The 26,995-nt window shown below is 45.0% G+C and overlaps 1 protein-coding gene across 2 annotated transcripts in view; it reads right to left on the reverse strand.

The window, feature by feature from the left end:
- The window catches only part of LOC124552635 (angiotensin-converting enzyme-like), a 291,412-nt gene that overhangs the window by 61,582 nt on the left and 202,835 nt on the right, over positions 1-26,995 (reverse strand). For both annotated transcript variants that reach the window (XM_047126963.1, XM_047126962.1), the window contains exon 3: positions 22,455-22,613. In XM_047126963.1, the coding sequence (XP_046982919.1) occupies positions 22,455-22,613 (159 nt within the window). The remainder of the gene's footprint in view (positions 1-22,454; positions 22,614-26,995) is intronic.

Below are 26,995 nucleotides of genomic sequence, written 5' to 3' on the forward strand. Positions count from 1 at the left end.
TAAAGAATGCTGGCGACAGTATGAAAACGATGCTGCTTAAACTTATTAGGTCCATCTATAACATAGGAGAGTTACCGACAGACTACCAGAAATGTATCATTGTTCCTATACCAAAGAAGGCAGCAGCTACAAAATGCGAACAGTACCGAACTCTAAGCCTAATATCACATGCATCAAAAATTCTCATAAAAATAGTTCTGAAGAGAATTGACAAGAAGGTGGAGGATATGCTGAGTGAAGATCAGTTTGGCTTCAGAAGGGGATTGGGAACAAGAGAGGCGATTCTGGCACTGAGACTCGTTATCGAAAAGCAATTACAGAAAAATAAACCAACTTATTGCCTTCGTAGACATGGAAAAGGCATTTGATGACGTTATCTGGCAAGAGACGTTCAGGGTACTAAGGAAAAGTGGAATAAAGTACTAAGACATCCGTGTGATACTCAGTTTCTATAAGAATGAGGCGGCAGTGATTTGGAACTCTCACCAGGAACAAGAAGCAAATATCAGAAAAGGGGTAAGGAAAGGATGTGCTCTCTCCCCCCTTATATTCAATGCTTACATCCAGGAAGCTATAGACCAAGTTCGAGAAACTACTGAGGTGGGGATCAAAATTAATGGGCAGAAGATAGACATGCTACGTTATGCAGATGATACTGCTATAGTCACGGAGACAAAAGAAGATCGCCGGCCGGTGTGGTCGTGCGGTTCTAGGCGCTACAGTCTGGAAACGCGTGACCACTACGGTCGCAGGTTCGAATCCTGCCTCGGGCATGGATGTGTGTGATGTCCTTAGGTTAGTTAGGTTTAAGTAGTTCTAAGTTCTAGGGGACTGATGACCACAGATGTTAAGTCCCATAGTGCTCAGAGCCATTTGAACCATTTGAACCAAAAGAAGATCTAGAGGAAATCCTCAGAACAATGGAAAAAATTCTATGCAATCAGTATGGAATGAGAATAAACAAGAAAAGACTAAAGTGATGGTATGCAGCACAGGAGCAGAATATGAACCTTTGAGAATGAGAATTGGAGGGGAGGAGCTGGAAGTGATAGAGGAAATTACTTACCTGGGAAGCAAAATCACAAGAGATGGTAGAAGCCGGAAAGAAATTGCGACCAGAATACAAAAGGCCGAAATTGCATTTAATCGGAGAAGGAACTTACTCACCAGCAACAACATCAGTCTGAAAAAAAGGAAACGAATCATGAAAGGTTTCGTTTGGAGTGTGGCCCTATACGGATGTGGAACTTGGACGATTGGAAGAGAAGAGAGAAGACGGCTAGAGGCCCTGGAGATGTGGTCCTATAGAACGATGATGAAGATCAGCTGGAGGGACAAAGTAACAAATGAAGAGGTGCTTAGAAGAGTACAGGAAACCAGATCTCTGTGGAGGCACAAACAAACAAGAAGAGACAAACTTGTAGGGCACATCCTACGACACAAGGACATCATTGGAACAATAGCAGAAGGAGCTATTGAGGGAAGGAAACGGCGGGGGCGACCAAAGATATCATACATGCAACAGATCATGAATGACGTTGGACGTAAGACATACGTGGAAATGAAGAGGAAGGGAGACAGAAGAGAGGAATGGCGCTCTGCTGCAAACCAACGTTAGGTTGTACACTAAAAGAAAAAGAAGAAAGTTACGAGACTGATTTCATTCGTGGCAACTTCAGTTAACAACTGCACGAAAGAGAAGTGCGTTCAACCAGTCAGCAAGCAGGAAGTGTTCAGCATGAAGGTGCGACTGTAGTGTGTCTACATTGTTTTGTTACCTATCGCAATGGAGAAACATCTCTAAATCAAGTGTTTTAAGACATTCTCCAGAATGTGTTCGAGAAGAAAAAACTGTGTGCAAAGCTTTTCGCACGTATCTTGGGCTCCAAACAGAAACTGTGTTTCCCTTTGTTTAATGTCAACTCCAGCAAGTGGACGAGTTGAGTTGCAGCAGTACCTGCACTGTGATGATATCGCACGAGAGCCAAAGTCAACTTTGTCTTATATTTCTCATTACGTCATGTTTATGTGACTGGTACACTGTGGTATGTCTTTGAACAGGTCCTGAAGAGGGGCAATGAATTACCAAAATATAAGTTTAGGGTGTTATTTAAAAAAGACGTACTGCTCTCCATGTCTTCGTCACGAACAAGGATACCAGAAATGGAACCATGTCGGTTAGTGTTTTCCTGGTAGCTGAACAACATTCGCTTGATACATTTTTCACTATGCTAGTGGACAAAAACTTATTTGGGGTGGTCAAGATAAATGGGGCACCTTTAGTAGTCCGCAGCCAACTGTGGAGTGCATTAAAGACGGTATATCCTACCAGATTTATCGATTTTCTTTCTTAGTCCTTCTGCTTACTGAGCGAAGGAAAGAAGGCTAACAGTGTGACTGCAATGACGATTTCCTAACAAACACAACGCAGCCTGTCATTCTTAACAGAGAACTCTTCAAGCGTAAAAGTAATGTGAGGTGTACCCCAAGGAAGTGTTATAGGACCATTAATTTTCACATTCATACATGTATAAAAATGTAAGTACATAGGTATGTACGTATGTATATATGTTCCATATCTCCTCCCTCTAACACCTGTGGACCGATTTCAACCAAGCTTGGTACACATAGAAACAAACACCATCCGAGCAGGCTTTGGAGGCCCAATGGTACCGACCGGCCGTCGTGTCGTCCTCAGCCTTTAAGCGTCAACGGATGCGAATACGGAGGGGCATGTGGTCAGCACACCACTCTCCCGCCTTTGTCAGTTTTAGTGACTGATGCCACTACTTCTCAGTCAAGTAGCTCTTCAATGGCCTCAAAAGAGCTGAGTGCAATCCGCTTGCCATCAACACTTGGCAGATCCGGATGGTGACCCATCCAAGTGCTAGCCAAGCCCGACAATGCTCAACTTCGGTGAACAAGAAACTTGATACACATTCCCTTAACATCTGGAAAGCTGCACTGTGGGGATAAGAGCCACCTAACTATCGAAGGGATAGGCGTGGATGTGAAAAAGAAGTGTAGCTCACGACGTGAAAATAGCCTGATTGTATTCATTCAGTACTTGGGAAGGAGAGCACTCAGTGAGTTGGAACAAACTTTACACTCAATTACAAACTTTTACGAAATTTTTTCTCGCAGGCAACCCTTACTACAAAATGGTGAAAGAACAAATGTTTATTGCTTCCTACTTTCAGCTGTTCATGCAGTAAAAGTTTTAATTTATTGCTACAGTTATTACTAACTCTATACGCAACACATTTCGCAGACAGTATCCAGGAGATGTACCTGCAAAATTATTCCATTGTTCGACACATAGTACAGGAGATGTCATAATCGTTGAGATGTGTAAAAACGAAACTGCAGGTCGAAATTCGCAAGATATTCGGGTGAAACATGTTTACAAATATGTGTAAAACATGGTAAATAAGTGTGACATGTTTGTACACGTCCAAAGAACCGGGCAAAAAACTCCTCCTAAACAGTTGGATCGATTTCACCCGAATTTTGTACACGTATTACTTATTATCTGGAAAGAAATACTGTGGGGGTAGGGACCAGCAATTCCCTATTAGGGTGGGGGTGATAAAGAGGAAAGAGAAGAGGAGGAGATGGGCAGAGATAGGGGGAGCATCAGATGGACAGAGAGAGGCGAAAGCAGGAGATGGACTAATAGAAGACTGGAATAAATATATACCTGTGCAACACCTGGTACTCAGCTAGTTATATATAAATAACCTAGTGGATAACGCTGCACTCTTACGAGGATTTTCGCGGATGATTCCGTTGAGTACAGAGAAATCACAACGCTAGGAAACTGTAAGGAAATGCAGGAATATCTGAAGAGGATTGTCGCTTGGTGCAGGAACTGGTAGTTGACCCTCAACATAAATAAATGTAACGTATCACACATGAACAGGCACAAAGGCCCATTATTGTATGATCACACGATTGCAAAATCATCACATCCATAACAAATCTAGGAGTGTGCGTACGGAGCGATTTAAAGTGGAACGACCGTTTAAAACTAATCGCAGGCAACGCAGATGCTAGACTGAGATACACTGGAAGAATCCTTAGGAGGTGTAGTCCACTTACAGTGGAGATAAGTTAAAAAATCTTCGTTCGATCGATGGTTGAGTGTTGCTCATTAGTCTTCGATCCGTACCACACAGGACTAATACAGGAAACAGAGAAGATCCGAAAAAGAGCAGCGCTTTTCGCTACAGGTTCGTTTAGTACGTGCGTATGATCAACCATTTCCAGTGGCACGCGCTGCAAGAGAGACGTCCTGCAACACGGTGTGGTCTACTGTTAAAAGTTCCGAGAGACAACTAATATATTGCTTCCTCTTATGCACTTCTTGTGAGACGTCCATGAAGGTAAAGTTAGCGAGATTCGAAATAATACAGAGACATCCCGACAACCATACTTCCCTAGGAACCATTCGCGGCTGGAACACGAGAGGCGGGCAGCGACAGTAGTGCGCAAAGTATTCTCCGCCACGCACTATAAGGTGGCTTGCAGACCGTAGATGAAGGAGTACGTGGCCTAGTCTCATGACACCTACACAGTTCTTCGCGAGGAAGACGTCGTCTTTCTTCCAACGATCCCCCTTTTTCTCCGAGTATTTCTGTTACACTGGCCTAAGTGCTGTTACGATGGTAGCAGCGCGTCTCTGAATTCGTTGCATGTCTGCTGTCATGCCTACATGATTAGCTCTCCAAATACTGCCTAACTGTCCCACTGCATGTCGTTTCCTAGCATTACCCCTAAACACAATCGTTATTCCGAAAGGAAGGTCCGATCGGTGGCGAAATGGAAACCACATATTTTATTTGCAACAGTTTGCTATACCTTCCAGCTACTTCTTAACACAATTGCTGTTCCGACTTAGACATATGTACAAACTTTCCAACATCCTCGTCATAGAAGGCTGCCGCCTGTCTTTTCTTCCGATTCTCTACCCTGGTCTGCAGCTTGTTGTCTGTGTCAAAATGTTGTCTTCATAACTAGTGCTTCATGTGAGCAGTAAAGAAAATTAGAGGAAACCACTTCCACGCTGTACGGTGGATGATCAAACACCTCCCACCGAAAGCGCTGCAGGAACATTTTCATTGCCCCTGCAGAGTGCGGCCGAGAATATCATAAAGACGGAAACGCATGGCAGTTATGTTATGTGGGCTGAGTGCCATCAGGCGAAATCCCTTACCAGGCCCTCATACTTCCGGGACACACTGTTGTTCTAGGCATCTTAATTTTGGACACAAGTGTACATGTTCATGTGCACAAAATTACCGTTTGTTTTGTCATCTGCACACGGGAGCCTTTCCCACTAAGAGATAAAATGAGTTTAAATAGTTTACAAATAGGAAAGGTGTTCAGAATATTGTGCACTTGCCATGCAGTTCGATTTTGCAAACTCAGGAAACGAGCAGACCGGTCAAAAAAATTACGTCACTCCCCAGTATGAGTCATAACACTAAAACCACAGCGACATCAAGCATGGTTAACAGCTTCCGTTCGGCGCGGAAGAGAGCATCGCGAGGCTGAGTGCACCCAAACCCAGTGTTCCCATTCTTTCCGCAGTCCAGTCTTCCCCTTTCTTAAATGTAAATGCCGTACGCAATTGCTGGCTCGGATATTCCACGGGATGGGTTTAGACGCCTTGCGGAAAGGGCCCTCTTCCTCCAAGCACTTTAACCCCTTTCATTACGGATGTATGAGAGTAGATTCATATGTGTGTTTGTGTAGTGTAGGTGAATGTAATGGACGCGTGTGTAGTGTTGTGTTGTGTTGTGTTGTGCTTGTGTTGTATGGTGACGGTGGGTGAAGGTGGAGGGTGAATCCTGGTGCAGGCACATATCCTGCTGCTCTCGAAAACCACCACGGAGGACGCCAAGCTTGACATCACCATCTGAAGGACGGATCACCACATGCCTAACTTCAAGAGACATTTAATCCAGGACATTGGCAAACGCTGGTAATCACGAACTTTATGCCACCGGTTCTTCCGTCGGCCAAATACTGACAGTGACATCCGCGACTACTATTCAAATCGGCGTGCAATCCAGTCGAACGCCATCGCAAAGGCGTACGTAAGCGACGTCAGCTACGAACGCAGGTATCCCCGTTTTTGCTCCATGCATTTCATCGACAACACTTGCATGAAGAGTACCGTACATCGCTTTTTCAAAGAAGGCAACACGGTTTTAATGTTAAGCCAATCTGTACGAGAAGTGGTGGGCAACAACCCCACTTTCCCCTGAATATCAGTACAGTGACTAAACTGCAACGCTGCGACACATCAGCCGGACAGAGGTCAGAGAACTTGCATTAGGGATACATACAAGTGGAGTATTTACAGTTTCAAAATTTGGCTTGGAAGCCTCCTGAAAATATTGATTCGAAGTAGGAGAATATTTATCTAATGGTGTTATGTTTTTGGGACACTATTATTGTTTTCAAAAACATGTGCTTGTACAAACTTTCAAGGTAGACAGCAACAGAGTATTTTACACTGAAGCGCCAAAGAAACTGGTATAGGCAGGCATATTAAAATACAGAGATACGTAAATAGACAGAATACGGCGCTGCCATCGACAACGCCTATATAAGACAACTAGTGTCTCGCGCAGTTGTTACACCAGCTACTGCTGCTACAATGGCAAGTTATCAAGATTTAAGTGAGATTGAACGAGGTGTTATAGTTGGCGCACGAGCGATGGGACACAGCATCTCCGAGGTAGCGGTGAAGTGGGAATTTTTCCGTACAACCATTTCCCGAGTGTTCCGTGAATATCAGGAATCCGGTAAAACATCAAATCTCCGACATCGCTGCGGCCGGAAAAATAACCTGCAAGAACGGAACCAACGACGACTGAAGAGAATCGTTCAGCGTGACAGAAGTGCAACCCTTCCGCAAATCGCTGCAGATTTCAATGCTGAGCCATTCAAGGAAACATCATCGATATGGGCTTTCGAAGACCCACTCGTGTACCCTTGATGAATGCACGCCACAAAGCTTTACGCCTCGCGCGGGCCCGTCAACACCGACATTGGACTGTTGACGACTGGAAACATGCTGCCTGGTCGGACGAGTCTCATTTCAAATTGTATCGAGCAGATTGACGTGTACAGGCATGAAGACAACCTCATGAATCCATGTAGCCTGCATGTCAACAGGGGACTGTTCAAGCTGGTTGAGGCTCCGCAATGGTGTGAGCGTGTGCAGTTGCAGTGATATGGGACGCTTAATACGTCTAGGTACGACTCTGACAGGTGACACGTACGTAAGCATCCTGTCTCATCACCTGCATCCATTCATGTCCATTGTGCATTCCGACGGACTTGGGCAATTCCAGCAGGACAATGCGACACCCCACACGTCCAGAATTCCTACATAGTGGCTCCAGGAACACTCTTTTGAGTTTAAACACTTCGGCTGCCCACCAAACTCCCCAGACATGAATATTGTTGAGCATACCTGGGGCGCGTTGGAACGTGCTGTTCAGAAGAGGTCTCCACCCCCTCGTACTCTTTCGGATTTAAGGACATCCCTGTAGGATTCATGGTGTCAGTTCCCTCCAGCACTACTTCAGACATTAGGCGAGTCCTTCTGTGTGCTCGCGGGAGCCCTACACGATATTACGCAGGTGTACCAGTTCCTTTGGCTCTTCAGTGGAAGATAAGGGAGACGCCGTGGCGTCTGACACAACACTTGACGACGGCAACACGCACGAGTCATTCGTTATGCGGGTTGCAGCGAGCTCAGCCCCTACACTGCAGACGACATGAACTTCGCAGCAACCCAAGAACTCTGTGACCGGACCAGCAGATGGCGTCAACAGCACCCCGGCCAGTTCAGCAGGCAGTGTACACAGCGACAGTGGAGATCGTTGGCAAACCGTACTTCTTCATGCATCCGGCCGGCCGCGGTGGCCGTGCGGTTCTAGCCGCTACAGTCTGGAACCACGCGACCGATACGGTCGCAGGTTCGAATCTTGCCTCGGGCATGGATGTGTGTGATGTCCTTAGGTTAGTTAGGTTTAAGTAGTTCTAAGTTCTAGGGGACTAATGACCACAGCAGTTGAGTCCCACAGTGCTCAGAGCCATTTGAACCTGCCTCGGGCATGGATGTGGGTGATGTCCCTAGGTTAGTTAAGTTTAAGTAGTTCTAAGTTCTAGGGGACTGATGACCACAGCAGTTGAGTCGCATAGTGCTCAGAGCCATTTGAATAATTTTTTTCTTGCATCCGTCGTATCACTTGCTGAAAACAGGTCCGCAAATATCCATCTGCGAGGCGACTACTTTAGCCCGGCGCGCGAGTTCCGGACAGCGGTCCCGCCGCAGCCAGCAACCTGAAGATCAGTGCGCCATTCACTTCTGGAGGGCACGCCACCTCCTCAGCTGGGATCAGCGACGTGCTCGTTGGGACTTGGTACGATTATAACTGTACTGTTGTTCGTCCACCCGAAAAGATAGTGTCAGACTTAGATATTTCATTACTGTTGGCTTTCAACACTTCTTTAGCAAAGAACGCCATAATAGTTGTTAAATGTATATTCTTTTTGACTGAAGCTAGGGTTTGTACTCCGGTTCCGAATCTGAAGTGAGAAACTTATTTTCCCGTATCGACCTAACCTGAAGACTCTGCTCAATGAAGAGCGTGTAACTACAGAAACTTAATTCACTGTTTTGAACGTAAAGAAATGGTTCAAATGGCTCTGAGTACTATGGGACTTAACATCTGAGGTCGTCCCCTAGAACTTAGAACGACTTAAATCGAGCTAACCTAAGAATACCACACACATCCATGCCCGAGGCAGGATTCGAACCTGCGACCGTAGCGGTCGCGCGGTTCCATACTCAAGCGCCTAGAACCGCTCGGCCACACCGGCCGGCGAACGTAAAGCTCTTAAGATTTTAGAATTGTGTTCACTGAAGCGTGGGTAACTCTTTCAGCTATCACGGAACTTATTTATTTACTGGAAGTCACGATGAAAAACTACACCAGTTTACTTTTTTTTTTTTTTCATACCGAACGAGGTGGCGCAGTGGTTAGCACACTGGACTCGCATACAGGAGGACGACGGTTCAAATCCGCGTCCTGCCATCCTGATTAATATTTCCGTGATTTCCTTAAATCGCTTCAAGCAAATGCGGGATGCTTTCTTTCAAAGGGCGCGGTCGATTTCCTTCTCCATCCTTCCATAATACGAGCTTGTGCTCCGTCTTAACGATCTGTTTGTCGACGGGACGTTCAACGCTAATCTCCTCCTTATTTTTTCATGCTTAGCGCAACGCATTTGGAGAAGTTATTCTCTTTTTCGAGTGATTTGTGTACATAAATATTTCTTGTGATATTTGCATATAAACAATGTTTATGTAAACAAATTCACTTGAAAATCAGAATAAATTCTGGAAACGCGTGATGGTAAGCATGAAAAAATAATTGGTGCAGTTTTTCATTATTTAAATCATGAATGACACAGTTGCAGGCTTTTCGAAAACATCGATTATGATGAAGGAAATTAATTTCATTCTTCCTCTGCTCCCCATAATCCAATCGAATTTCCGTCCGTAACCAAGCCTTATCGTTGTGTCCATTTTCCAAGTTACTGTGTGTACATATGCCCTAAGTTACAATCGGGCAACCAAAGAAACCAAGTGCAGTATGGAAACATTTTCAGAAAGGTGATAAAGGCTTATTCAAATGTAAGCTGTGTGTGCATAACAAATAATCGAATAAGCGACTATTAGGACATAGTTGATCGACTTGATTAATCGATTCGTTTAAAGAACTGGAAAGACCAATTAACCGACTATAATCGGCCATTCCTAGGTGCTTTGCTAGAGCAGCAGGCTGTGTGCTGCACCCTTACCTCCATCCATAACAACACAGACAGGACACCACGAGGAGGCTCACGCAATGGGTACATCAGTCGGGATTAGGTGGCTGAACCTACAATCTAGCCCTTGGCATCGCCCACCCAACAATGCCATACGACTCCTCCTTTTGCCTCTTAACGAAGAAAAGACGGAATACGTTCATATACACAAGGAAATGTCCTGACTGATTCGATGACCCATCATCGCCTCGGCCAAACCGCCAAGGACAGAAACTTGAAATTTGGAGAGCTTGTCGATATATTAGGTCGGAGAGATCGTTCAAGAACAGATTTTTCGAAAATCCACCTCTAAGACGGTGGAATACACGATGAGAGGTTGTTGAAAATATGTCGCTATTAAGGCAATTTGAAACCAATAACTACCAAAATTGGTATTAGATTTCTCGGTCAGACATAAAAAATATATACCTGCTTCAGGATTTTTTGAAATTCAACCCGTAAGAGGAAGAAAATGGGGTGATTTTGTTTGGAACTATTATTAAAGCCTCATCTACGAAAACTGATATTTCACTCCTCGTTCAGAAATTAAAAAGATAAGTGTTTCAATTATTTGGAAATTCAACCTCTAAGGAGGTGAAATAGGAGATGAAAATATTTATGAAAATACTTCTTTATATTAAAATATTTTTAAAACTAAATCTGTGATGGATATTTGACCTCTCGGTTACAAATAACGAAGAACGTGTTTGCCTTAGTCAAATAGGCCTAGTTGACTAGCACTTTTGTGAAAAATCTTCAGCAGTCCTTAATCTATCTTCTAAGATAAGTCGTAGGGTCAGTATTGCCTCACGTGTTCCAACATTTCTAACGGAATCCTAAACTGATCTTCCCCGAGGTCGGCTTCTACCAGTTTTTCCATTCGTCAGTGAAGAATTCGTGTTAGTATTTTGCAGCCGTGACTTATTAAACTGATAGGTAATTTTCACTCTTGAGGAGCTAATTACGTTTCACAAAAACGATATTTTCTGAACCCGTGTTGCTATTTGTCAATAAATCTTCTCTTCGAGGTAGTTCAGAATGACATTGTTAACGGCATTTATTTACGCCAGCAGGTCTGGTAACATCACTAAACACAACAAAACTAATGCAGAATGAAATTTTCACACTGCTGCGAAATTTCAAAAGTAGTGCATTCTGTTGGACGTTCTACCTGTCACAGAGTATTGCTACTCTAATCATTTGCATAACCACCGATGGTGTGCACCTGAACCAAGTTACTCTGACACCTCACCGTGTCCTTTGGATTCTTCACTTCTTTTTCCAGACAGTATAGATAACTGCATCATCTGCGAAAAGTTGGTTGCCGTTTATATTGTCTGACCATCGGTGACCGATCTCGAAATACACTCACGTCCAGAAAAAAAAAACCAGAGCACCTTGAACGACTAGAGATAGGACGTTCATATTCTCAGGACATGTACAGCATTATGTTTTGCAGAAACGATTAGCATTCCAGTCACCTCTGTCCAGCATGTGTCCTGTTGCCTAGTAAGCACACGGTTCGCCATGGGCCCTGACAACTTGTTCCACACGAGATGGCATCGACGCGCATAAGGCGCGAATAGCGTCCTGTGGTATAGCCACCCATGTTCCATTCACCTGGTTCCAATGTTCATCTGTGGTGGTTGGGATTGGGTCACAGCGCTGTACCAACCGTTTCACCATATCCCACACAATTTCGATTAGCGACAAGTCAGATCATCTGGCGGTCCAGGCTGATATTCTGTGACACCAAGAAGGCACGTGGCTGATATCCTGTGACACCAGGAAGGCACGTGTTCGTGCAGCAACATGTGGTCGTGCATTGTCTTGTTGAAATATGGCTTGTGGAGTGGTGTCCAGAAAGGTTGCGGCTACGGTTCGTAGGATGTCATTCACGAAGGTCACACTGACCAAAGTGCCCTGGACACAGCTGTGATTTGTATTTGTGGTCAATAGCACCCCACACCATAAGGCTTTGAGGTGGTGCCGTATGTCTTCTGCGAATACACTCACTGCCATGCCGCTCCCCTTGCCAGCGGCTAACCAAAACACGGCCATCTTTTTCAAACAAACTGAATCAGGATTCGTCCGAAAACGCTATCTGATGCTATTCCTATCCCCAGTGACATCTTTCCCTGTAGCACTGCCGTCTAGCATGTTGCTGCACGTTCGTCAAAGGTAGGCAGAGAAGTGGACGACACGCACGCAACCAGTGCCGTAATAAACGGCGACTGACTGTTACACCTGACAGTGTACCATGTGTTCCACTATTGCGCCAGAGTCGAGGAGGACGCAGATCTGCCCTGCAATGCCATTCGGATGAGATATCGATCTTCTCGGAGTGTGGTCTGGGTGGTGCGACCTGACCCATCTCGTCGCGTTCTACGGCCTTCCGTGAACCATTCTGCGCACACCCGTTGCACCTCCGCATCACTTCGTCCCACACGAGCAGCAATTTCACGGATGGGTGCATCACATTCTCTCATGCCAATAATGCGCCCTCTTCCAAACTCACTGATTCGACGACCCGTTTCGCGCACTTCTGCGAGGTACCCTACACGTCTGCTCGAGTCACACTGATCCGCTACCTTCTGTTTACAGCGACAATGAGAGCCGCACGCACATCTTACGGTAGGTGGTGCTGCGCCGCGATATCGATGTTGACCTTGAACCCGCGGGCCGACATGGTTCATGCTTCTGCAGAACGTACTCATGCACATGTTCCGTGACTACGAACGTTCTATCTCTAGTCGTTCAAGGTGCCCTGTCTTTTTTTTCTGAGCACGGGTGCACGATCCTCTATCAATCGTATAACTGTGACCATAGTTGTCTCTGACAGCCTGAGGTCTATTTTTGTAGCCACCGCCTGGCCCTCGCCTCCTCGGCCACCGGCTGCAGAGGCCAGTGACCACGCGGCCAGCTGAACGTCGCCCTGTCCTCGGAGGCCGCGCCAAACCAGTTGGGCGCTAGGCGGCTAGGCTGCAGGCACAGGTCAGCGAACCGCTCCGCTCCAGCGCCCCGTGCTGGTCACGCAGAGAGACACAAGTCCCCGTCTGTTACTTTTTTTTATTTTGGCGTGAGACGGCGCTGTTTCTTTCGCTTCGAGTCTTTCGATGCATAACGGCCTTTCCACACGGCCGCTTAACGACACAAGCATGGGACACCCCACAGAGGCGCAGCTGTTTCCCTGCCGAAGCCAGTGACAGTGTGGATCACAAGAGTACACTTGGCAAACTAAAGTTTTATGGCATTTATAGCATCCCTCTTACATGGCTGAAGGCTTACCTTCGTAACAGAAAGCTGAGGGTCTCAAACATATAGCCACAGGAGTGAAACTAACCTCAGAAAGGAAGAACATGACGTAATATTTGTTATGATCCCCGTTTTCAAACTGGAATTGGCACTGAATTCTTCTGTGAAAGCCAGATCTACATCTACATACATACTCCACAAACCACCGCACGGTGCATGGCGAACGATACGTTATACCACTACAACTCTTTCCCTCTCCTGTTCCACTTGCAAATAGGGCGAGGGAGAAACGACAGCCTAAAAGCGTCCGTGCGAGCGTTAATGTCTTTCATCTTGGTGGTCCTTACGCGAAATGTAGGGCGGCGGCAGTAAAATCGTTCAACAGTCGGCCTCAAACGCCGGTTCTCTAAATCTGCGCATTAGTGCTTTGCCGAAAGCCGATCGTCTTCCCGCCAGGGATTCCCACTTGAGTTCACCACGCATCTCCGGAATATTTGTGTACTGATCGAACCAATCGGGCGCGGGACTAGCCGAGCGGTCTCAGGCACTGCAGTCGTGGACTTTGCAGCTGGTCCCGGCGGAGGTTCGAGTCCTCCCTCGGGCATGGGTGTGTGTGTTTGTCTTTAGGATAATTTAGGTTAAGTAGTGTGTAAGCTTAGGGACTGATGACCTTAGCAGTTAATTCCCATAAGATTTCACACACATTTGACCATTTTTGAACCTATCGGTAACACATCGAACCCCCCCCCCCCCCCCCCTGTGAATCGCTTCGATGTCTTCGTTTGATCCGACCTGGTGGTGATCCCAAAAACGCTGACAGTTCTCAAGAACGTGTCGCACTAGCGTTATGTAAGTCGTCTCCTTTGTGGATGAGCAACACTTTCCCAAAATTCTCCCAATAAAACGAACTCGGGCGTTCGGCTTCTCTTTGCAACGTTACGGCTATATATTTAATCGAAATGACTGTGTCAAGCTGCACCCTACTAATGCTGTATTCGGACGTTACATGACTGTTTCTCGTACTCGTCCGCATTAACCCACGTGCTCATTCCATTTCATATCGCTCTGCAGTGTTACGCCTACATATCTAATCGACACGACTGTCACGCTTCACTATCAGTTCTGTAGTCGAACATTACGGGATTGTTTTTCCTCCTCATCTGCATAAACTTACACTTTTCTACATTTAGAGCAAGCTGCCATTCATCACTCCAACTCAAAACTTTGTCTAAGTTATCTTGTATCCTCCTGAAGTCACTCAACGACATCTTCCCGTACGCGACAGCATTATCAGCAAAAGACCGCAGATTCCTGCTCACCCTGTCCGTCAGATCATTATGTATACAAAGTACAATAGCGGTTCTGTCCACACTTCCCTGGTGTACTACTGATACCCCTGTATGTGATGAACACTCGCTATCGAGTGCAACGTACTTAAGAAGGCTTCGAACCACTTACATATCGCGGAACCTAGGCCTTCGCTGCATGTGTCTTCACTTGATTAAGGTGTTTTGTTCGCATTTGTATGCAGTCTGGAAAGATCACTACATCATCTAGGCAGTCGACTGTGAGATTCATATATCAGTATCCTAGCGCTGCCCCATTTTATACCACCGAACTTTTTATTTTTTTCCGCCAGTCTCGGATGATCTTTTCTGAAACACAGCTGAAAAGCATCAGCGACAATCCATCTCCTTGTCTCACTCTTGTCCCGATTTCAAAGGCATCCGACATCTCTCCTCTGCACTTCAATTTGTAGGCGGTGTTGGTTAAGGTTTGTTGTATAATCGTTTCTCTGTTGTTGGATCAAACGGTGCAAATGGCTCTCACCACTATGGGACTTAACCTCTGAGGTCATCAGTCCCCTAGAACATAGAACTACATAAACCTAACTAACCTCAGGACATCACACACATCCATGCCCGAGGCTGGATTCGAACCTGCGACCGTAGCGGACGCGCGGTTCCAGACTGAAGCGCCTAGAACACCTCGGCCAAAGCGGCCGGCTTTTGTGTTATCTGGATTTGTAAGGTAGTAGTTTCAATTACTGTATTTCCCATACTTTTAATCTACGAACAGGTAGGATTTCGAAGTTTCGGACGTTTCCGTAGTACCATGGTAATCATAAGGCGATGAGCCATAAAAACAATTTTCCAGTTTTCTGTTAAAACTGACTGCGAGGAAAAAATAAAAAAAATGGTTCAAATGGCTCTAAGCACTATGGGACTTAACATCTGCGGTCATCAGTCCCCTAGACTTAGAACTACTTAAACCTAACTAACCTAAGAACATTACACACATCCATGCCCGAGGCAGGATTCGAACCTGAGACCGTAGCAGCCGCGTGGATTCGGACTGAAGCGCCTACAACAGCTCGACCAGTGCGGCCGGCCACGAAAAAATCAACACAGCACTTGTCCTGTACCTAATTTTTGTTTAAAATTATATCGAAAGAGAAAGAATATGAGTAGGAGAAACTATTTTTCCAATGGTTTAAGTGATCTGCTACTTTAGTTAAGACTGATTGCGACAAAGAAAACGAAACCGTACTTTTTCACAGCACAGCAGAGCACAGCATTTCCTTTCCAGCAGCCGGTTTTAACAGAAAACCCTCACATTGTTGTTTAAAAGAAACATATAGCCACTGTCAGTCTGAACGTTTACTGAAGTATCGTTTAAAAATCTGTTATAAATCAGTCACAACTTCTAGAGATTTGTGGTTAACAACGTTTCTCCTTTACATATTTCATATATTTACACTGACGCGGCAGAGAAACTAGTATAGGCATAGTTATTCAAATACAGAGATACGTAAACATGCGGAATACGGCCCTGCGGTCGGCAACGCCTATATAAGACAAGTGTCTGGCGCATTTCTTAGATCGGTTACGGCTGCTACACTGGCAGGCTGTCAAGATTTAAGTGAGCCTCAACGTGGTATTATAATCGGCACACGAGCGATGGGACACAGCATCTCCTAGGTAGCGACTATTTCACGAGTGTACCGTGTATATAAGGAATCCGGTAAAACATCAAATCTCCGACATCGCTGCGGCCGGAAAGAGATCCTGCAAGAACTGGACCAACGACGACTGAAGAGAATTGTTCAACGTGACACAAGTGGAAGCCTTCCGCAAATTGCTGCAAATTTCAGTGCTGGACTTTCAACAAGTGTCAGCGTGCGAAACGTTCAACAAAACATCATCGATATGGGCTTTCGGAGCCGAAGACCTAGTCGTGTACCCTTGATGTCTGCACGATACAAAGCTTTAAGCCTCGCCTGGGCCCGTCAACACCGACATTGGACTGTTGATGACTGGGAACATGTTGCCTGGTCAGACGAGACTCCATTCAAATTGTATAGAGCGGATGGACGTGTGCAGGTATGGAGACAAACTCATGAATCCATGGACCCTGCATGTCAGCAGGGGACTGTTCAAACCCCTATCACGGTATTACGCACGCTTCTCACATTGGCTCAAAGTGCATCGCCATACCCAAACAGTGCCACGCCTCTGCTTGCAGTGGAAAGCAATGCCTGACGCCGGATCGTCCCTGTGGACGGGCGACGCGGCAGGTCGGCGTTCGGCGTCGCTCCTGCGGGCATATCGGGTGGCGCTCGGCTGCGGTGACGGTGAGCAAACACAGCCAGCTGATTGCTTCGCTCTCCGCTTACCGCGTATCGGCTGTCGCGCAGCCCAGCAAGTGATTGCCTTCTGCTCGTCTCCAAAAACTCCTAATACTCTCTGACTGTTTGTCACGAGAACAAATACACCAATCCGTCGCTTTTTTAAAATTTTATTTACGCCAAGAAGCGTCTCGACTTTTCACCGATCTTCAGTTGGCTTAACCCAATTGCATATTTACTAACAATATAGGAACAAGCTGTACAACGGTATAGTAGAAAATTTAAGGCAAAGAAATGTCAGCCTATAGTGACAACGAGAAAAAGAAGAGGTCTATGCGGTAAACATGACAGTGGGTGGAGTACAACTCATAATGCTGGAAAATTTGAAGTTGCTGGGGAGTATAATGGAAGAAATCACAAACAGCTAACTGAACATTTAATATAACGTGACAGACTTATTAGAAAGGTACACCACAATAGTTGCTTATAATAATTAATTTAATGGCTCTGAGCACTATGGGACTTAACATCTGAGGTCATCAGTCCCCTAGAACTTAGAACTACTTAAACCTAACTAACCTAAGGACATCACACACACCCATGCCCGAGGCCGGATTCGAACCTGCGACCGGAGTGGTCGCGCGATTCCAAACTGAAGCGCCTAGAACCGCTCGGCTACACCGGCCGGCTTATAATAATTAATCTTCATTAATGACAGACTGTTTAGACATTTATCGCCATTGCCAAGCATGTGCGAATATAATTTTTCGTGAGGCTGTTTATAAATGTGACTCGTTTATGCCCGCCGATGTGGCCGAGCGGTTGTAGGCGCTTCTGTCTGGAACCGCGCGACCTCTACGGTCGCAGGTTCGAACCTGCCTCGGGCATGGATGTGTCGGATGTCCTTAGGTTAGTTAGGTTTAAGTAGTTCTAAGTTCTAGGGGTCTGATGACCTTAGATGTTAAGTCCCATAGTGCTCAGAACCATTTGAACCATTTTTTTACTTGTTTATATTGAAGTGACTATACTGTACGCAGATCTAGAATAATGTGGCGTTCATATTACGTCATTATTGAGCTGTCTTACAACTGTCAGTGTTCTTATTACATGGTAAGACACGTTAATTACAGTTTGACAGTAGTTTGACATTTCTAGTGTTACCACAGATAAATGTGACAAAATTTAATTAGTAAAATAATATCCCTGTTCATCGGTATAATCTTTGTAAACAAATAGCGACTTATTCATACAATTGTCAAACTACTGTCAAACCATAGTTGACGTATTATTTTCAATATATTTATGTAATTTACCATGTAATCAAGACATTGACAGTTACAAGACAGTTCACTAACGACGTAATATGGACGTCACGTCATACTACGAGTATAATATAGTCACTTTAATATAAATGATATTCGAATTTGTACACGGCCTCACCAAAATTGCATTCGCAGCTACTTGACATTGGCGATAAATGCTGAAACACTCTGTCGTTAATGAAGAATAGTTTTTATAAGCAGCTTTTCTGGTGCATCTTTCTAATAATCATGTCATCATCTGACCTCCTACGCGGCTGGCTCTAAAGGAGAAAAACTGCAACGTGACAGCTCTATGAGGAGTGTCAGAAGAACTATATGAAACGAAGACGCCCCAGAAAAGTAAGATTATTGTATCCACATTCCTATTTTTCCAGAATGTGTCTGACACGGTGCCCCACAGCAGATTCTTAACGAAGATTCGACCATACTGTTTCCCAGATACGTTACTGGCTAGAAGCCTTCTTAAAAATATAACTCAGTACGTTGCCCTCGACGGTGAGTGTTCATCAGAGACAAGAATGTCTGCAGCGCCCCAGGGAAGTGTGATAGGACAGCTATTATTCTCTGTATACATAAATGATCTGGTGGACAGGGCGAGAAGCCATCTGCGACTGTTTGCTGATGATGCTGTGGTGTCCGGGGAGATGTCATCATTGAGTGACTGAAGGAGCATACATGACGACTTAGACAAAATTTCTGGTTGGTGCGATGAACAGCAGTTCGCCTTAAAAATAGAAAAACGTAAACCAAAGCATATGAGTAGGAAACCAAACCTATAATTTTCGAATAAAGCATTAGTACTGTTTTGCTTGAACAGTCAAGTCCTTCAAGTATCTAGGCAGAATGTTGCAAAGCGATATGAAATGCAACGAGCATGTAAGGATTGTAGTGAGGAAGGCAAATGGTCGACTTCGTTTTATTGGAAGAGTTTCAGGAAAGTACAGTTAATCTGTAAAGGAGGCTACATATAGGACGCTAGTGCAACCGCGCCCGCGGGTTTTTGTCTCAGTAGGGGCAAAAAATTTTCACCATATAAAGCGTTTAAAAACACTGCTCATGCAGTGAACGCAGTTGGATTTAAGTTAACCGTCCGGAAAAAACCGGTTCACTACACTCAACTGTGTAAACCGCACTTGAAGCCAGCAGAGGTACTGGCTTCGTCTTTATTTTTTCCATCAGCACAACTACTGGAATTTTTAGTAGTAATGGTTGCGTTTGACTCACCCTTTTCCTGTGATACATCATAGACAGTATCTTCTTCGACACCTCCACTTTCATTTGTAGTTTTCATTCGCTTATGGGGTGCAAAAAACTTACGTATATCGGTCATTTTGCCACTGTATACACTGCGCTTTTACTTTCACAACGCACAAACGTCTATGCAAACCACAATCATGCACCACCGTCCACTTACGACTCACAATGAATTTACACAACCCTTAAAGCGATGCGATGCCGAACCAAACTGAGCGATGACTAAAGAACAGAAGCTGAAATCGTATCACAGTGGGGGAGGGAGGAAGGGGTTTTGGTTCAACAATGAAACAGCGCGGTATCCATTAGACCGCAAGCCAGCGACTTTGAGTTTCGCGCGATCGTTTGGAGCGGCTTCTTGCGATGGATGTGGAAATATTTATGCGATATGTTCCTATTAGAACATAGCAAGACTCATCTAGAACGTTCCGGAAATGAAAGTAGCTCACGCCACACCTTGCTAAATCACATTCGTTGACAGTAGTTCCAATGACGAATATTGCCTACTTCTACAGACAAGTAGCGATATTAGTGGCCACACAGTACCCTCGAACACTTCTTCATCAAACGAAAAGGAACATAATACAATACGCTAATTTAAATTAGCGTCTGACAATTCTTAACCATTATTTGAAATTTGAAAGAATAAAATTTTGCCGAGTTTGTTTTGTTGTGCAACTGTATTATGTTGCCAGTTGAGGTTTATGAAGAGGTTTGTACCTAGTGAGGTGGGAACAGAGAGGGTGACATTTTAGTACCCTGTAAGTCAACATTAACTCTCACCATGGGTACCATTCTTAATGGGACCACGTACACATGTGGTAGTTTGTCGATCGGCAGATTCGCTTTATTTTATTATAGCTTATTAGTAATGCCCAGAGTTTGTTAACATGTAAACGGTCTTTCCTTATCAGATATGCATTGTTTACAGTTACTAAAGTCTCGAATATTCCGGCTATAGATATCTATCTTTAATTTTGTAGTTTTCGTCATATAGATACTGTATCGTAGATTATTTTTCAAAGAAGATACACTCCTGGAAATTGAAATAAGAACACCGTGAATTCATTGTCCCAGGAAGGGGAAACTTTATTGACACATTCCTGTGGTCAGATACATCACATGATCACACTGACAGAACCACAGGCACATAGACACAGGCAACAGAGCATGCACAATGTCGGCACTAGTACAGTGTATATCCACCTTTCGCAGCAATGCAGGCTGCTATTCTCCCACGGAGACGATCGTAGAGATGCTGGATGTAGTCCTGTGGAACGGCTTGCCATGCCATTTCCACCTGGCGCCTCAGTTGGACCAGCGTTCGTGCTGGACGTGCAGACCGCGTGAGACGACGCTTCATCCAGTCCCAAACATGCTCAATGGGGGACAGATCCGGAGATCTTGCTGGCCAGGGTAGTTGACTTACACCTTCTAGAGCATGTTGGGTGGCACGGGATACATGCGGACGTGCATTGTCCTGTTGGAACAGCAAGTTCTCTTGCCGGTCTAGGAATGGTAGAACGATGGGTTCGATGACGGTTTGGATGTACCGTGCACTATTCAGTGTCCCCTCGACGATCACCAGTGGTGTACGGCCAGTGTAGGAGATCGCTCCCCACACAATGATGCCGGGTGTTAGCCCTGTGTGCCTCGGTCGTATGCAGTCCTGATTGTGGCGCTCACCTGCACGGCGCCAAACACGCATACGACCATCATTGGCACCAAGGCAGAAGCGACTCTCATCGCTGAAGACGACACGTCTCCATTCGTCCCTCCATTCACGCCTGTCGCGACACCACTGGAGGCGGGCTGCACGATGTTGGGGCGTGAGCGGAAGACGGCCTAACGGTGTGCGGGACCGTAGGCCAGCTTCATGGAGACGGTTGCGAATGGTCCTCGCCGATACCCCAGGAGCAACAGTGTCCCTAATTTGCTGGGAAGTGGCGGTGCGGTCCCCTACGGCACTGCGTAGGATCCTACGGTCTTGGCGTGCATCCGTGCGTCGCTGCGGTCCGGTCCCAGGTCGACGGGCACGTGCACCTTCCGCCGACCACTGGCGACAACATCGATGTACTGTGGAGACCTCACGCCCCACGTGTTGAGCAATTCGGCGGTACGTCCACCCGGCCTCCCGCATGCCCACTATACGCCCTCGCTCAAAGTCCGTCAACTGCACATACGGTTCACGTCCACGCTGTCGCGGCATGCTACCAGTGTTAAAGACTGCGATGGAGCTCCGTATGCCACGGCAAACTGGCTGACACTGACGGCGGCGGTGCACAAATGCTGCGCAGCTAGCGCCATTCGACGGCCAACACCGCGGTTCCTGGTGTGTCCGCTGTGCCGTGCGTGTGATCATTGCTTGTACAGCCCTCTCGCAGTGTCCGGAGCAAGTATGGTGGGTCTGACACACCGGTGTCAATGTGTTCTTTTTTCCATTTCCAGGAGTGTATAATTTTTTTACGTATGTGTTTAACGTCCCTTTATGACACAACTGACTCTTTTAATATGTAAAGAAAGAACAATGGGCGTCCCTTCAGGGAAAACGCTTAAATTTTGTTCAAGAATGCATTTCAATAAACTGCAACTGCTCCCCCCCCCCCCCCCCCCCTCCTGCGGGCGCAACTGCGCTAGTGCAATCTGTACTTGAGTACTGCTCGGTTGTTTGGAATCCGTACCAAGTCGGATTGAAGGGCAATATCAAAGCAATTCACAGTCGGGCTGCTAGATTTGTTATTGGTAAGTTCGAGCAACAAGAAAATATTACGAAGATGCTTCGGGAACTCAAATGGAATGCCTGGATGGCGACGCTGTTTTCGAGGACTGCTATTGGGAAAATTTATTGAACCGGCATTTGGAGCTGACTGTAGAACGTTTCTACTGCCGCCAATGTATATTTCGTGGAAGGACCACGAAGTGTTCAGGAGCCAGTGACGCCACTTAAGGTGCTGCAGTCATAATGCCAAATGATAAGGCTCTTCCAGGCCGTGTGAGTGATCTTTACCGAAACCCCCCTGGAAGACCAAGGTAATAAAAAAAAAACTACAGCTGGCGTGGCGTTTCGCTCGCAGAATTGACGGCAATCTTCAGAGACTGACCTTGTCGAACTTCTCCTCGGAGAGGGCGGCCGTGCCGAGTACGGAGTACTTCTGGAACTGGCGGCGGATGTCGGGGTCCTTGTACGTGTGCCACGGGTACTTGATCGTCTCCAGCCACTGCTGCTTCTGGAACTTGGCGTGCTCCGCCGACACGTTTAGCTGCAACAAAGGAGAGCAAAAACGTACATTAGAACATGTGTCGAGAAATAAGGATAGCATGCTTCAGGAGACTTAGCCTTCTGACTTTTGCAGCACGGTACCTAGTATTTATCCTCCTCAGACGTTCTGAAGCATACATGACACATCCAAATACTATTTTTTTTCCAAGTCATGGAAGTCTCTGTGCCTGACTGTAGCGTGTACAAATTATGCGCTTGCAGTGCATTGCATGTTTTCTTTTCTGCATGTTTCCGGCAGGTGGCAGCAACATCTGCTTAAATGAAGTTGTTTATCGCAATGTCAGCATGTCTTCGAGAAACAAAGATAATTTCCATTTGTTTTTAGTAATCTTGGACTAGAATGTATTTAGAACACGCTATAATTTCCCAAGATACCGTAAACTATCTAATTAGTGATTTTTTTATTTCATCACAACAATACAGCAACATATGCAGAGAACTGGAAAACAGTATCCTGCTAGATATTTTATTTTGATTACAAGCTTACTTCGGCTTTATCGCCTTCATCAGTATATGTCCTGACGTTGTAGATGGACATATGTCAACTTTGCGTAAACCATTACTGCTCTCTGTAGTTGCTGGTTGTAATATTATTTTCAGCAACGTTTTATATTGTTCAATAATTTGTTGTTGCACGTATATCATAATAAATTTTGTAATACCTGATAAGAAAACCTATTATAATATATGTGCAACAGCAAATTGTTGAATAGCTTTAAAACTTTGCTGAAAAAAATATTTACAGCCAACAACTGCAGACAACAATAGCGGTTTACTGAAAGTCGACATATGTCCATCTACAACGTCAGGACATATACTGATGAAGGCGATGAAACCGAAGTAAGCCTATACACCAAACTAAAATGTGAAGCAACATACTATTTTACAATTCTCTGCATAACGTCCTACTGTGACATTAATATATGCTGCAGGTCCCACGATACAGAAACAGCTACATGTATTTATCGATGTAGCACTGGGACGACGACCTACACTGCAACACTCCAATGGCACTGATTTCATTACTTTAAGTTTTCTGAGTAATGTACATATGCCAGTTATTCTCTAACATAAATATTATTCTATTTGAAGACGCTCTAAAATTTTGGCGAAGCACATTAATTTCTTAAATTTAGTCTTTTTATCTTATTTTGTCTCAGAACAATAAAAACTTTTCATTCATGAAGCTAACACACAAACACACACACACACACACACACACACACACACAAACCAACAAACAAACCAAGCTACCTCTAGAGCTATCTTACTCCCACAGTATTTCTACTCAAATAATCATTCCTGTATACACCAAATTTGTTTGAAACATCTTGGTGACTAAAATTTTGAGGATCGGTCTTGAGTCGTGCTTCGTAGTTCAACTGGTAGAAAAAGTGCCGGCTAAAGGCACACATGCCGCGTTCGTGCTCCAATGCGGCCCACAGTTTTACTCTGTCAGGAAGTTTCATATTAGCGCATATTCCGCTGCAGGGTGAAAAATAAACTCTAAATTTGATTGAAAATGTTCCTGGCGTTCCTGAGTTATGCTTTCACGCCACCTCCACCGCAACCCCTATGAGGGCAGGTGCATGTCATTCCCACAGTGCTTATTCCAATATAGTACGTCATGTGTGTACTAACAAGGAGAGGTCCCTAGCGCAGGGACTGACTTTTTGAAACCATCTATGTTGTGCTGTAGGTTAAGGTCCCAGGAATCAAACCTCGCTGCCATTCACCCTGGTGGGCCGTCGTTTACGAAAAATAGATGACAAAAAATTTCGGAATTTCGCGTGATGTCTTCAGCTTGTTTTTTTTTTTTTTTTTTTTTTTTTTTTTTTTTTTTTTTTTTTTTAAAAGAGAGAGTTAATAGACTGATCGCGCAGCGTAACGCTTAAAGTACGGGCCGCAAGTGCAAGAAGTTGTGGGTTTCAATCTTGTCAGGTGCTCTGAAATTTTTTATTTTCGATTATTAATTGAGTTAAATGTATTGTTACTTCTATTCCTTTGTCACATCATTTTAATCACCATATTAATTTTTTTTCAAATTGCAATCATTTTCTGTTCTATTGCCCTTTTTCCAGTTGAGGTCTTTGTGCGTGTGAATTTAATTATTTTTATTTATGTAACAACACTTGAAAATGCCGACTTAAGACGAAATAATCTATTCACTTTGACTTTGCAATTGAGTTAAAATTTTATTTTTCGTTACAAGATGACAATTAGTTTGGTCGGCAATGTCTTACAAAATGGAGAAAGGAACACAGATGAAGGATTAAATGAAAGAAGAGATTGTAAACAAAACGAAATTCAAGCAAAATAAGGAACCGAAATAATGAATGTAATAACGTGGACAAAAATACAGGATGACAAAACGTAAGAAGTTAATTCAAATGGCTCTGAGCACTATGGGACTTAACATCTGTGGTCATCAGTCCCCTAGAACTTAGAACTACTTAAACCTAACTAACCTAAGGACATCACACACACCCATGCCCGAGGCAGGATTCGAACCTGCGACCGTAGCAGTCCCGCGATTCCGGACTGAGCGCCTGAACCGCTAGACCACCGCGGCCGGCAGAAGTTAATTAAAATCACATGCACAAAGATTCAAAACGTCGATCTCATTGCTGGGGACTTGTCCTTGTAAGTTTGGTTGCAATCGATACGTTGATTTAGGAAGATATGTGGACATACAAACATACAATGACACTATGATACTCAAGACATCAAATACAAATCACGTGTCGGAATAGACACCTGCGCTCCCACTCTCCCTAGGCAACATTTTCTGTCTCGAATTTTTTGTATGCTTCATCAGAAGTGATTCCGAGCTAATGGGCAACAGTTTGACAACTGTCCTTTTTCAAAGTGCGATCTTTGTATACACTACTTTCGATGCCACATCGCTCTCGTCGTAGGCGAAACGCATTTATGAAATTCATAGTTCTCTCGTTTGTCCAGTTCTCCACTATACAACAGGCAAAACAGGGTGCTACATGTATGCGCGCAAACTCTGGAACAGAAGCGAAACGATACAGGTTTCTCTCTGACACGTGACTGCAGCAGGGAAGAAAGGTGAGAGCAGGACCCTTGGTGAAAAAACACCGGCACTCACTCGGCCGTACTTCGGTAACTATCTGCAACATCAGCAATATTGCCCGGCCATACCGCAAAATTGCCTTCTACTGCAGCCACATAGCAGCAATATAGACGGTAAACGCTACCTCGGCCAAATATTTCCGCAAAATACGGCCCACATAAAATTGGTAATTCGAACTATTTCGTCAGTTTGCAGACAACTGCTGCTTCTTCTAAGTGTTCGCGACGCTATCTGTTTCCTCAACAGATACACAACATACTACAGTACACAAACCAATTGCAAGAATGACTTCAAAGACGTACAACTGTTTTACTTTGGCGGAACAAAAGCGTGTTATCGATACCGTGGAACGTGGAGTGGGAAAAACAATACAGGATGCAGCCAGCGAACTCGGGATTCCGTCACACTTGCTGCCGAGACTCTTGAAGCAGGCACTAAAATTACTGAAACTGTAACGTAAGGAAGGAGGAAGCGGACACAGCGAATTGAGTTCCCACGTCTTGAAGAGTGATAACTGAAATGGCTCAAGGACTGAACAGACAGAACGCCGCGTCCAGCGGCAAGGCCACGCCACACAAGCGAGAGCGGCCGAATCCGCGTTATTCAGCTGTGCATGGGACGGGGCAGCTACCGCCGACGCGGACGCGGGCGGGAAATGCAGTCTCGCGTCACACAGCGCACACATCTCACGGGATGTTGAAAGTTGCCTCTTACGTGAGGAAAACATTTTTACCAGTTTTGATAAATTATTGTCTCTTACTGATGTATTTACGATAGTTGGGAAGTGCTATAGTCCGTAGCCAGCCATCATTCGGCGAGCATTTCCCACGCTGGCTGGCTAGGTGACGAAGCGACCGTATGTCGCTCGTAGTGGGGTGGGGCTCGGCGCTGGACCGTAGCAACAAGCGTCAGCCGGGGAAATATACATGACCGGAAGTACCGCCATCTTAGCGCCAAAGTCACCGATTTTGTTTATTTATATTTAATAATTAAAGTCATTTATGAGAACATGAATACTAGGAGGAGCCACTGGATGTTTAAAACTATTTATCATAATTTTGCCTTGTTAAAATTCACACCCTTTCAATAACAAACGCATATCTTAGTACCGTAAGTACGAACTTGATCGGAAATCCACGAACTGTGACGAAACTAGTAAGAGATACGGACTGCGCGCCTAAGTCGGTAGTCGGCGTTAAGAGCTCTTCCTGTCTTGTTCGATGGTAGCCAAATTCTCGGTTACGAGTAGTTTGGGACATGAG

Source organism: Schistocerca americana, chromosome 10, assembly GCF_021461395.2.
Source record: "Schistocerca americana isolate TAMUIC-IGC-003095 chromosome 10, iqSchAmer2.1, whole genome shotgun sequence".
Classification (NCBI taxonomy): domain Eukaryota; kingdom Metazoa; phylum Arthropoda; class Insecta; order Orthoptera; family Acrididae; genus Schistocerca; species Schistocerca americana.